Source organism: Dermacentor silvarum, chromosome 4 (genome assembly GCF_013339745.2).
Source record: "Dermacentor silvarum isolate Dsil-2018 chromosome 4, BIME_Dsil_1.4, whole genome shotgun sequence".
Taxonomy (NCBI): domain Eukaryota; kingdom Metazoa; phylum Arthropoda; class Arachnida; order Ixodida; family Ixodidae; genus Dermacentor; species Dermacentor silvarum.
Window position 1 is genome coordinate 195,805,232 of NC_051157.2, and position 13,892 is coordinate 195,819,123.

The 13,892-nt window shown below is 43.5% G+C and overlaps 2 protein-coding genes across 2 annotated transcripts; one reads left to right on the forward strand and one right to left on the reverse strand.

Annotated features, from left to right (window-relative positions):
* The first annotated feature begins 5,765 nt into the window (after nt 1–5,765).
* Nucleotides 5,766–8,451, forward strand: LOC125944892 (putative nuclease HARBI1). The gene is made up of 2 exons (XM_049666308.1): nt 5,766–6,361; nt 7,319–8,451. Exons 1-2 carry the CDS (start codon nt 6,080–6,082, stop codon nt 7,631–7,633), a joined length of 597 nt encoding a protein of 198 aa, XP_049522265.1. The 5' UTR covers nt 5,766–6,079; the 3' UTR covers nt 7,634–8,451.
* On the reverse strand, nt 8,375–12,188 carry LOC119449157 (myb/SANT-like DNA-binding domain-containing protein 3). Its single transcript, XM_037712341.1, has 4 exons — nt 12,090–12,188; nt 10,133–10,427; nt 9,891–10,076; nt 8,375–8,832 (listed from the first exon to the last, which is right to left on the reverse strand). Exons 1-4 carry the CDS (start codon nt 12,186–12,188, stop codon nt 8,375–8,377), a joined length of 1,038 nt encoding a protein of 345 aa, XP_037568269.1.
* Between the last annotated feature and the right edge of the window lie 1,704 nt (nt 12,189–13,892).

Sequence of the window (13,892 nt, forward strand, 5' to 3'; positions counted from 1 at the left end):
TTAAACACATTAAGAAAATAATACTACAGAAGGCAATAATATTCACGGACTCCTTAAGTGTCGTAAAGGCACTAATGTCTTTAAGAAAACAGAAAAAACGCGTTTTCATTGAACTTTACTCATACTTGTGCAATATTTATGCATCTCATAGACATGTGACAATATGCTTAGTTCCTGGTCATAGATGCATCGAGGGTAATGTAATTGATCTGCTACCACATCTCAAGCTACTAATCTTACCGTTACTAGTCCTGCCAGAGATCTCAAGCCTTTTTTGCGAACGAAACTGCGAAGCCACTGGCAACGCTTGTGGGACACTGAAAATAAAAATAAGCTCCACTTGATTAAGCCACAGTTAGGTTTCTGGCCCTACACTACGTAAACACGAAGAACATATGTCCTCTTGTGTCGTCTCAGAATAGAACACACATGTGGTACTCAGAATTTTCTGTTGAGTGGTAACGAGCCTCCAACCTGTGGTTGATGTGGTGAGAGGCTGACCGTCCTCCACGTCCTCCTGGAGTGTCGGGAAGCCGAAACAGAGAGAAGGAAACATTTTCTTCTTGCATACCGCTTTGTGTCCAACTTCATCCCTCCATGTTTCTTGGTAAAGATCCACTTTTTAAAACCAAAGCAGTCCTCGCTTTCTTGAACGATGCTGTCCTACATGTTATAAGCCCAATAAATTCGTAGCGCATCTTCTCTCCAGAGGATGCCGCTTTGACAGTTCAGTATAGCACCTGCCTCCAGGCCCTTATGGTTCAAGGGCTCTGTTTAGGCAGCAGTGCTTTTGCAAATTAGTACACCTGAAATATCTTGAATATCATATCACTCTTTTTCAATGCATTCTTCATTTTCATATTACATGTCATTAATTATTGTCATAACCTTATCAGATGTAAATTTTACGCACTTTACAGCGACTATTTTTAGGCCCCTTTACAGCCACGGCTCATCTAATGTTTTATCCACACCTCATAACTCACCATTCATGTACCACTGACAAGCCAATATCATCCCCTTGGCGCTCTTTGGCCAAATCTGGCCCTTGCACCCATAAACCACATAATGAATCAATCATTCCTCAAGACTGGCTATAGTCATCTCATTGGCTATAGTCATCCTATTCTATAAATCCGGCAAATGGTTCTCAGCCTTTAACTACCGACGACTATCATTAACAAGCACAATTTGCAAACTTATGAAGACAATATTAATTCGCGAGATCACAGTTTAATATTTAAATACCAACACGGCTTCAGATAAGACTACTCTTGTGACACACAGCTCGCTGTATTTCTTAATGACTTGAATTCATCGATTGATGGCACGTTTCTTGACATCACACTGCGCATGTTTGAGTATGAAAATGACAGGTTTGTAGAAGTGTTATGGGTGTGTGGTCGAACGGGCCCGCGACGCGGCGGTGAGGCTCGGCCTCTCTGTCCCGACGCAGAAGCGGCCCGCTGCGCGCTAGCGCGCACCCTAAAGGACCCTAATAAAGTTTTTCATCGACCCATCCGAAATTTTCGATCGTGTGACTCATTACCGACTCCTTGCGAAACTTTCAGTACCTAATATTCATCCAAATGTTTTAGAGTGGATAACTGATTTCTTAGTATCTAGATTACAGTAAACCTCTGCTAACAGCTCTTACTTTAGTCCCATCACATCTGGAGTGCCTCGGGGGAATGTGCTTGGGCCGTTACTAATCGTTAATTGTGCTATAATGACTTACCTTTGTTTCGCCCCGCATTACACTTATTGCCAATGATTGTGTACTTTATCAACACTTATCTTGTGATAACGATCATGTAACTCTCCGAAATGATTTAGATGCAATTAACACATGGTGTAAGTCATGGTTAATGCCCATAAATCTTACTAAAACAAAAATTTATTTCTTTTACTAACCGAGCCACCGAAGTCTACCACTTCGTATAGAGTAGAACGTAGTATTGTGGAACTTGTCTTAACCTGTAGGTTTCTAGGCGTTCACTTACATTACGACTTAACATGAAACCATTACATTTACTCCATCCTTGCAGCTGCTAATCGCTCTCTTGGCATCATCAAACACAACTTAAAGCATGCTCCTGTTAAAACATACATAAATTTGCTTACACTACAGTAATCCGCCCGAAGCTCGAATACAAATCGCTAATATAGGATCTTGGCAGGCATGCGCATCATTGATGAGATTGAATATTGGCAAAACCAATATTGGTGTTGCTCGCTTCATCTTTTCTAACTCTGCATCTTACCCTAGCATGTCATCATTAAGCGCACGTCCCGATTTAGAAGCGCTATTCCTTCACCACAAGTAAGCGCGTCTTTGCCCGCTTCACAAACTTTATCATCATACTTCTCTTCACAATGATTTCTTTCGGTAATTGCCTGTCGTCTTTCCATGCCGGGTTCTACATCTCAAAATCAAGTGCATACCATGTCAAATGTTACAATATGCACGCCTTTTTATACCTCATACCATCATTTAATGGAACAACTTGCCCTCTGATATTGCCACTTAACTTGACCCAGTAAAATTTCACGACATGCTACACACTGTTAATTAGTTGGTTTTTTATTACTATTTTCTTTGGTTGTTCTGAGTTACTAATAAATACCTGTATTAATATCGCAGTCTGTGTGAGCATCCATATCTTCACGATTTGATGGCGCTCTGTGCATAACTTTTTTGTAGTCTATATTATTTTTTCTACTTTGTTTCTCACTAGGTAAAGTCTGGTACACGTTTTAATTTTCTCACGCAACTTTTTTAGGGAAGCTCTGGAGCAAAATTTACCAATGATACACAAAATTTAAACTGCGTTCTTAATAAATTATGGGTCCCACTTCAGAAGCATGAATATAACATGAATGTTGCGCTCATAACTTCAGCTTGTTAATCAAAGAGCACTTGACGTAAGGCCCTTACGAGATGATGTACCAGCAAGGGACTTACATATAGGTGATCTATGTTATACCACAGGCTGCAAGTAAATCGTATGTTTTCTAAGCGCAATGTATACAACTTGCTGACGCTTAAGGCAAGCAATTAGCCATTGCCTCAGTCGTGCAGCAAGCTTTGAAGTTTTGCTACTAGATGACACATATTAGGTTATAACATCGCATGTTCTCACTAGCTAACCCCATTACAGTGTGAAAGAAAGGGTGGCAATGCATATTGGGGTATCAATTGTGTACCTTTATGTCTCTTTCTCTTTCTTTAATTTTTGCATTCATTAAGCTTTTATGAGGAACAGTTCAAGATCACATGGATGAGAGTAATTAAACGTTGAATTGAATGAAGATGTAGTGGTTTTCTTTACAGGATACGCAGGTGCCATGCATGACATCTGCGGCACTTAGAGGAAAAAACATACGCTTTATCAATTTCTTCCATTTTTTCTTCTGGTGCAGGGGGTGACCACTAATGCATGCACCCAATGCACTTCAGTACATGTATTTTATTAATGCTTATGATAATTTGCCTGTGTCCGTATAGGAATTATGCAGCATGAAAGTCAAATAAGTTTGTCTACACTGAATAGCACATTACAGTACGAAATATTTCTATTATAAATGCAACCAAGAGCTTTCGAATGATCTGCATTGACTGGAGGCAAAGGGCTGAAAAAGAGGCCACTTTCCTGCTGCTGAGCTGCCTGGTGAGATGTAACGTGGTGAAAGAGCTCGTGAAATTTGTGGGAGAGCAGTGCATGCAGTAGCCCAGCCCATCCCTAAACCGCCTTTGATGCCTTTGGAAATATTGAATTTTAGAACGTGTTTGCCACCCTAGGTAAAGTCAAATAACAGCGCTCCCATCCACTCCAGCACCAAATTTAGGTGTATCAGATGAAGAATTTTAAGAGACATTGTAAGGCACTGGTAATTAAAATGGGACGAAAGTTAGTGCACAGGTTTCCAGGCATCAGTTCATTGTTCTTTCAACAATCAGTCATACAAAATGCAGCCAACATTGGGTATCCAAGGGAATCCAGCATTGTCCATTGCCCATTAGTGAAATGTGAATGATAAAGCGGGGTGAGGGACGACAAGGCGTGCGGTGCCCATCATGCCCATCTAGAAGTGCCACACCTAGGCGGCCACCTGTTTCGCCTACAGCACAAAATACCTCTGCTTGGATGTGTAGCGGCTCAGAAATATACAACACAAACTAACAGTATATGTTGCTGCTCCAGTGTAATCACAAAACTCTTATATGATTTTACACGTGCCCTCAATTAATCAGCATTAAAGCATGGCCTTTGCAACAAGCACAGTATCTTCAGCGGAAGTTGTGTCATAATTCCCGCTACGGGAATTGCACAGATTCATGATGTGGGAGGTAGCCCTAATGCACGTGCACGCAGCTGTTAGAAAATCTCAGCTGATGGCCAGGTAGGCACAACAAACTTTCAACTCTGTATGCTTCAGTGTGGTGCTAGGAAAAAACATTTTTTTCAAGTGGGTACAAACTATGCATATAGTAGAAGTACTTGCAATTTCCTAAGTTGAATGTTAAAATACTATGTATACAAACAGCTAAGGATATTAAGAAACAGTTTGGTCGATGCCCAGCCCGATACTGCGTGACTATACTAGCACGTACGCGTACTTTCTTATTCTTTATTCTGGGGACTACATTTTACCTGTTATCAAGTGAATCAAGCTCAGCACAAGACGCAACTGCATGATTGAATTTGATTGAACTTGACTGAACTTGATTGAATGTTATTGTTGATTTTATGTGACATCTAGTATGTCCTCGCCCAACCTTGTGTAATCAGATTGTGTCCATGATGTGAATATTATTGTACTTTCTGGAAGGTGTATATGCAGTACCAGCGATTACGCTACAACCTTCAACAAGTCGTCTGACGCACTTGACCCGCAGATCATATTTCGACGATCGCCGACTGTGTTCGCTGTATTGTTGTGCTTTGAGTGCCACTTACTAATTCTTTTTCTGGGCACAGGTTCAGCCAATAAAGAGTTAACATTTTGAAGACACATTGCACAGTGTCTTATTTTACGCCGTCATGACAGTGTGACAATGCTTTAGAGTATTTATTGAGTCCACAGCAAGAATTGCACAGACATTTGCTGTGGCATGAAGGAAGGAGACGCAGATGTGGTAGTGGCTCTGCATTGTTATTTATTACGATTTCATTACTATATCAATCAATAATAGACATGCATTGCTGTACTGTGCGTTGGTACCATATAGTACCGATCGACACAGTGTACTTGCAACGTCTTCTTGCTGCTTGTACTGCCTGCGTTTTAAAAGAAATAATTTTATAAAAAGCTGGAAGGCGATTCAATCTCCATTGAGCGTAGATGAAACGGAATTCCTTTTGATTTGGGATGGGAATTGGGTGCATGAACTATAGAGTTTATTCTGAGTGCATCGATTAGCGACTAAGGCCCGTATTCTGAAACGCTCCTTACCTTACTGAGGAGACCTCATCTGCTTGAGGACGCCTTATAACATATTCTGGAACGCTCCTTACTAAGGTGCCCTCACTGAGGCCTTCCTTGGAGCTCCCTTAAGTTAAGCTAGCGTTGGAGCTACCTTGGTTCCGCCTTGCCTCACTCCTTGCACTAAAAGGGCGCTTCTCTGCAGCACTTTGTAAATTCTCTCATTTGCCGACAGATGGCACTAGAAGCACCGCGGCAATCGCGGCAATTACGCGGCTTCGGTGCCGCGGCCTACGCGCCGCCGCTACAGTACCGCCGCTGCCAGTTGAACAAAAAAAAAATGGCGGTGTGTGGCTCGTTCACTGCCAGCAATGTCGATAATTTTGAGGAATTCGCGCTACGAGCTACTGACTTCGTGTACGGTGAGGTGTACCGCTATCCTTCACCTTCAACGAGAAACCTGAGAGATTGGTTGAACCCTTTGGAACTATAGAGCGATGAAGAATTTCGGTCACGATATCGCTTCTCCAAGCAGTCTGTTGTACTGCTACTGAACGAGCTGCGGCTCAACAAAACTGACGACAAAAGAGGAGAGCCTCTTCCGCCTGTGTTGAAGCTCCTCATCGCACTCCGATTTTACGCAACCGGCGCGATGCAGACTGTTGTTAGGGGCCTCGTAAACGTGTCGCAGCCATCTGTGAGCAGAAGCATCTGGGAGGTGACGCAAGCAATATGCGCGAGACTGTTCCGCAAGTACGTGCGCATGCCGACAAGTGGAGAAGTCAAGTCCGTGAAGACAAGATTTTTTAATATCGCTGGCTTTCCGGGTGTAACTGGCTGCATCGACTGCACGCACGTACAAATTATCAGTCCCGGAGGAGACAATGCAGAAGTTTACAGGAACCGAAAAGGCGTGTTCTCGATAAATGTGCAGGTAAGTTGTGGGCATTTGATTTTTTACTTGTTTTCAAGAAATACCTCGTTGATTGACGCCCGCGCACTTCTGCGCGTTAGTGACATGTCGAGGTAGCTAAAATACCATTGCACGATGAGTAGCTGTGCGGACCGTGTATGTCACAAGTTTATTTGAACGATATAATACGTTTTTCTGGGTAAGTTAATCCAAACAACAAGAAACACTGCAGACGGGCGCGCCAGCGCCCGTCTGCAGTGTTTCTTGTTGTTTTGTTGTACTGTGTATTAATTTCCTCTCGTGTATTATTCGTGTCGTTTTAACGTGTAAGCTAGTTATAGCTGAAGTAATTTATGTCACTGAGCATCAGAAGGAAATTTAATAAAATTGGGCTGGAGTGCATACGGTAGACGCCGCCAAATCCTGACTGGGAGCTTACCACTGTAGTTGAAAAGAAAAGTGTACAATCATTGCATTCTACTGGGGCTAACATATGGGGCAGTAACTTGGAGGTTAACCGCACAAAGATAGATGGAACGAAAAGTATTAGGCCTAACGTTAAGAGACAGGAAGAGAGTGGTGTGGATCAGAGAGCAAAAGGGGATAACCGATATTCTGACATTAGTAGAAGAAATTGGAGCTGGGCAGGTCATGTAATGCATAAGATGGATAACCGTTGGACCATTAAAGTTACATAATGGATAACAAGAAAAGGTAAGCACACTCGAGGACGGGAGAAAACTAGGTGGGGTGATGAAGTTAGGAAATTTGTCGGCATAAATAGAAATCAGGTAGCGCAAGACAGGGGTAATTGAATATCACAGGGAGAGGCCTTCGTTCTTCAGTGGACATAAACGTAGGGTGATGATGATGAATGTATGTCACAAACGTTTTCTTCATTCTGTGTTGAAGTGTTATTGTGGGCACAGGTACGCAGTGTTTCTAAAATCACATTTCATTTTTTTTTTGCTGTTCCAGGCTGTGACAGGACCCGAGCTCCAGTTCTTTGATGTTGTTGCAGGTTGGCCTGGGTCTGTTCATGACAGCCGAATTTTTGAAAACAGTCGTGTGATGACATCATACGAGCAGAGAAGTGTGTCTGGGATGCTTCTGGAAGACAAGGGATACGCCTGTCTGCCGTACCTCATGCCACCCCTGAAAAACCACCAGACAGCTGCAGAAAAAAGGCAGGATGCACATTTAATTTCATCACTTCCATTGATTCTGTGCAGTTTGGCGGTGTACATGTATCTTATGGTGAGTGCCATAGAGAACATGCACCACTTGAATTAAAGGATATACAGTTAAAAAAGTGCTTTGTGCATGAAACAGTGCAGCTGGAAAGTGTGCCCTTTGTTAGATGTTGCTCAAAAGCTGCCATGCACTTTATGTAGTGCCATAACGCACTACTTAACATGCAGTTTTGATGGGAATGTACGACAGCTGTTTGTATAGAGCAAGTTCGAATAATTAAGCTCATCTGTGGTCTGACAGCCCGACAGATTTATCTAAACTAATTCTGCTGTAACTTTGTGTACTTTTGTGCAGATACAACAAGAGCCAAATCAAAACGAGGAACTCAATAGAGAGAGCATTTGGAGTTTGGAAGAGGCGGTTTGGCTGCCTGAAGACAAAGCTGCAAACAAAAAAGGAGAGGACATGTGCAATAATAACAGCATGTGCATCACTTCACAATCTGGCGTCTAAATTGCGTGATTTGTGGTTGAATGGCAATGAAGAAGAAGAAGCAAGTGAACCAGGGCCTGCACCAGCTGACACTCCTCGTGGCAACCAGCTGCGAAGGCGGCTCATTGAGAGACGCTTTTCGAGCACTGCAGCTCACCAGAATGGGGAGATAGACTGAACAAACCACAGACCATTATAACATGATGACAGCACTAGTGTGCTATTACAGGACATGTAAACATTCGTCGTTTTATGTAATGTGTATGTCCTGTTTCCTATCTATAATTGTTGAGTAATGGCTCAAATGGAACATTACACGAAATACTGTAACAACTTGTTTATTTAGAGCTAGTTTGCCTCATCACCGGCCAGCTGCTTGGCAAGAACTTCCGCTTTCATTGAGGAGACCTTCGGTTTAGCCCTCAGAAGCCGAAATTGCATCCTGTGCAAATAACTTCTTTTCTTCTCCTCGTCAGCATATTGCTGTCTTTTCCATCCATGTTCCTCTTCCATCATTCTCATTCTGGCTTTGTGCTCTGTGGCTCTTTGGCATCTTTCATCCTGCAATGCTTGCAGCCGGGAGTCCAGTTCAGTGGATAGCGTCTGCTGCAAAAGCGCACGCCGGCTAACCGCTGTTTCTTGCGACGACGCTGACTGGGTTGCAGTGCACTGAGTCGGCTGAGAGGCTTGCTGTGTGGCTTGCACAGGCTCAGATGAGCCCTCAGTAGGGTCTGCTGGTAATGGGGATCTTGCATTTGCAGAATCCATGTACGAATAGTCAGTGCTGCTTAATTCCAGGGTACGATCTGCAAAAATAAAAATGCGTTTGTTGAAAATACAAAGACAATTATCTATGCTGCTGTGTAGTGTTCTGTCATACTGTGAAATAAAAACTGACTGAATACCAGTGCCCGCTGTTTGTGCTTTATTTGGCCATCTCAAGTGCTTACAGTTGAAGCTAAATATCGTACTCATATAAACTAAGCGGTAGGCCACGGAGAATGTCGTAGTGTCTTACTTCATGGTCCTTATACACAAGAAAATAGAGGACCCTGCACATTTCGTCTTGCACTTGGCTGTCATTGTGGTTTGTATACTACTCGTGCATTCAAGAGCCCAGAAAAACTGACGTGCACAAGGCTACACAATAAAGAAACATGGATACGTTTGGATTAAGAGTATTACTATGGCACTATGGCTTTTTTGTTACTTCAAAATTACATTTTTATACAGCCACATCTATCTACATGTAGATATGGTGCGCCGTGTTTGAGGCAGTGCCTAAGAAAGATGAAATTTCAGTAAGTGGTGAGTGATCTTACTGTTCGCATGCATAACACTGCTTGGTATCGGTTTCACAGCATAATAAAACATGCACATACTGGCCGCACAAATAACCAAGGAATAAAGACCTTCTGCATACTTATGCGTGTATTCTTTTTTTGCATTCTGAAGGTGCTACCAACTATATATATAGCTCAGCGTAGCTGGTATGCATAATAATGCTAACATCACAATGGATAAGCAGTGCCATGCAAACAAACGTGACACAGTGCTTCTGCCCTCACTGTGCTTGCATGTTTCTTTTTTTCATTTACTCAACACCGTGAAGACAACAGATCCCATACACTGTGGGAATCAGTGAAAGCGAGGCTTTACCATTTGCATGAAATAACTGGTCGTTGCGTAAGTAGAAGTTAAACAGCATTGAATGCACGCTTCGGCAGAATTACGTGTAGGTGCGTTATATCTGTCTCGACACACCGTATACACCGGTGAGCTAGCACAACGATTTATCAAACCTAGCAATGTCACAGAAACACACACTCTGTAATATTGCGTATAGAGGCCGGTCGTCACTGACCGTCGTCACTGTCCTCCGCGTTGCTCTGGGTCATTCTGGCGATTATATCGGCCACGCGATCGCCCGGTTGCTTTGATGGTGGTCGGTCGCTATCGTAGGGGTTGTTGACCCGTTCCGATAGATGGGGAACTGCAGCCTCGATCTGCAACAGCCGATCATCCATCGGTTCCGGCGGCGGCCCACCTCCTGCGATAGACACCGGCTCGAACACAAGTACAAACTCTAATATAGCACAATCTTACCTGTAGCCATGGCATCCCTTATTTGCTTTGCTTTTTCTTTTTTCCATCGCTGCTTCATGTTGTCCCATAGCTTCCGTAGTTGGGCGACAGTGCGCGGCCGCACATTTTCAGCGCTGTTGAACTCGGCAGTCAAAGCTTCCCATGCCTTCAACTTTCTCGTCAGCGACACGGTATCGGATTTGTTGTTCTCGATTGAACACGTGTACTTTCGTACAAGCTCTGTTACGAGGTCCTTTTCGTCGTCGCAGTAAAACAGCTTCCCGGGCATGTTTCTGGCGTACGCGGCTATCAAAACCTGTCAGAAAAATGACGCGTTGGGTGTGTCAGAAGCGTGGTCAGAAGCAGTGAGAAGCGTGGTTAGCGTGGTCAGAAATGGTCAGAAGGTTGTCGCCAATGTTGCTAGAGCAAAATTTTTGCCTGCCGCAAAAGCAGAAAGTTAAATAAAGCAGAACAATATGTGCACCTGCCTAGCAAAATAGCAGTGCGCACGTCAACATTTATCGGTGCGCATAACAAAATATTACACATATGCTTGGTTCTAGCTTGAAAGTGAACGTTTATTTAATATTTCACATCTACCCTCGAACTAAGACTCGTGAAATACGCACATTACCTCACTGAGGAGGCACTTTCCAAAGGAACGTTGAAGGAAGCTTTTAGAATACACTGTAGCCCTGAAGGAGCTCCTTGAGGTAAGGAGGCATGAAGGGCTCCTCACGTAAGGTAAGGAAATGGTCTGAGTTGAGGAGCGTTTCAGAATACGGGCCTTAGAATTGACTGTTTTAAGGTAGCCTTCGCTGGAAACGCAAACACCTCGTGTATAGGTGAAGGGATGGCGTCGTCTTCACTGTGCGTGCTCCGTGCGCGATACACATCATACTTGTACTTTTTGTGAGCTTCAATTCCAGCGAGTATGCAAAGGGTAATCAATTATATAAACTACAAGAAATATTTTATTCAAAATTTTAGTCATCTATCTACCTAACATTTAACACAAGCCGAAAATTAAGTTTAGGTCGTAGGGATTTGTTAAAAAATATATTTTGCTGGCATCTGTTTGCGGCTATGCCTCAATCACGCTTGGTACTCAATACTCGGGCTGCCACAATAAGCTGTTCAGAAAATTGCAGACGGTTCATACAAAGGCTGATTGTTATTTGCTTAGTAACTCAACAAATGGGAAGTTAGAAAAATGCTGTCGTTGGACAAACTCTGGGGTGCACAGCCAACCGAAACATCTCAAATTGTGGCAGAGCGTGTATATGTACACCTTCTCGACGAAGCGACAATCTCGGAAATTTCATTTAAATTTCTTGGAAGATATTGTTCTTGTTACGACTTTTATTGACACATACATGCACATGACCCTTTCATGTGGGATGTTCTGGACAATAAATATAAAAATAAAATCTAAAATAAAATGTAAATTGTGGCTCTCACAAGTGCAACAATGAACTGAAACAAAATACTACGTTTAGGTAATCCATCTTGTGAACTGCGACTCTGAACTTCAGGCGCAGGCTTCACGACGTTTCAGCTTACGACATATAAGCTGTAAGCTGAAACTAGTTCTGCAGGGATCGTTATATCCCTATGGTTTTGTTCTTCTCAATGTGTTTGTCTTTTTATTACACGTCGGAGCAAAGGACTAACCGGTGCCTGTGCGACAAATTTGCATGTAATTACACCCATTTCATTTAAAATAGCACAGTGAACGATTTCAGATTATACGGGTGTTTCTGTTTCCTCCAAAAGCTCAGCTACTGAAGCGATTGTTCCCGCTAAATCTATCATGATGAATTTTCATCATATGACGTCATCGACGGCTAAAGAACTCACAGCCATCCGTGCTGCTAGGGAGTGAATCGTTCGTGAATAACGATAGTCATGATCCATCGTTTGTGACTCGAAGGCAGCTGTGCACTTTCTTCTGTCGCGATTCTATCACGCACCTCACAAGGAAGAACTCGCACACATCAGACTCATCTACCACGCAGTCGACATGAGACACAACATCCATCAGTGCTAACCGGGCCAATGCGGCCACTTCTGGCATCGCAGTGCGGAGGACGCTGCCCGATTTGTCATTGGGCCCACCGTATACAGATATCACCATTGAGAAAATATGAAGAAACGACGCATCGCTCGTTCGCGCGCAAGCCTACAATGGCACATTGATGCTCCAAAAAATTATTAGAACACGTCTTTATAGCTATGACGTATCTGTGCCAATTCATTTCCACCGACGACGCAATGCAAAGTAGACCCTTGTGCGGCTCAGCCTCGTATTCACGAATGCCCATTCACTACGCAGTGGAATGGGTCACAGCCCTACTTGCGACAACTGGTACTGCGGGGGCGAGAAGACGATCAGGTATCTTCGCTGTAACCTCCATCGTTACAGTGTTGCTAGAAAAGCGCTCTCGAAAAACTGGACGATAGCACCCTGAAATGACAGAGGACAGGGTCCTCGGATATTTTTATAGACCATGTTCAACACCGCAGGCACTGAACACGTCAGTTTGCTCATTATGGATATGTGAAACCATGTGACCTACCTATAGGCCATTGGGTCAGCGTTTGTGTGCGGACGTTTCTATCTGTCTCTTTATCGCTTTTCTCATTCTGTTATCTTTCATTCCCTCTACCATGCAGCTGTTATTTGCACAGCTGGGGACAAGCCCTGCTTTGGAGGGTCTTCCACCATAACCCTTTCCTTCTTTGTAAAGCCTACTCTCTCTCTCTCTCTGTTTTAGTCCAACATTTTCGCCCACCTTGTGCCAAAGAAGTGCTGATATGCATGGTGCACTCTAATAATTTCTTTTTTTTCATTTTCACACCTTTCGCTCATTCACATATTCAGTCATACTTCTCGCTCATAATATCTTTTTAAATACATTCACGCGTTCGAAAATTTCTGTGTCTTTTGCTTTTAAATTCTATGTAATGTCACTATTGTTCTTCAACTGCAGAAGAAAGGAAACTTTTTTATTTTTCATGTGAAATGGTAAACTGAAGCTAGCGGGCAGGAATCAAAAGAACGACCATGCAGTGTCTGCCCAGACCACCTCGCAGAGAGCACAGATGTTGACTTTCCTGAAACATTTATATGTGGCGGAATACCGTCATTTTTCTACCACCCCACGGGGAGGATCTCCGCACTTCTTATGCTCTCGTAAGCGAAAGTGACGTGTCAAGGTCACCGCCAAGAGTTGGCTTCGCGATTTTTCATTCATAGCGACAAAGGTGCACGAACTTCTATGCAGGAAACTCTGACACCGTGACCACAAGCTACACAATTTTGACTCCACTGGAGTGGTCTGGGCAAGGGGAGGGTCATCGACACGAGTGCTGCGCTTTGGTGCAGCAAGACGACCGCGCTGGAGGCGTGAAGTGAATAATCTCTGCATTCGTTTTGGCTAAGAATAAACGCGACATCCTTACCCACCTGGTGGCTTTGGATGATGCCACAGCGGGGATCGCGCAGCTGCTCGCGTATTTGATGACAATGGGAAATATTGACCTTCGAGGCGACTCGTCTATTGTTGAGACACAGCGTCGACAGAAGTGTGGACCTTACGCGCATACAGTTAGCGCACGCACTTCAATGGTGAGCTGCAATTATTTCCCGCCGTTCCGATGGGCCGCTGGACTCACCGTAGTTTGCGGTGCTTCGCGCACCGGATAATTTTCAATGTGTTCGTGATGGATTACGTGTGAGATCAAGAGTCTACTTTTGAACTGTCAAGCATCGTTACCA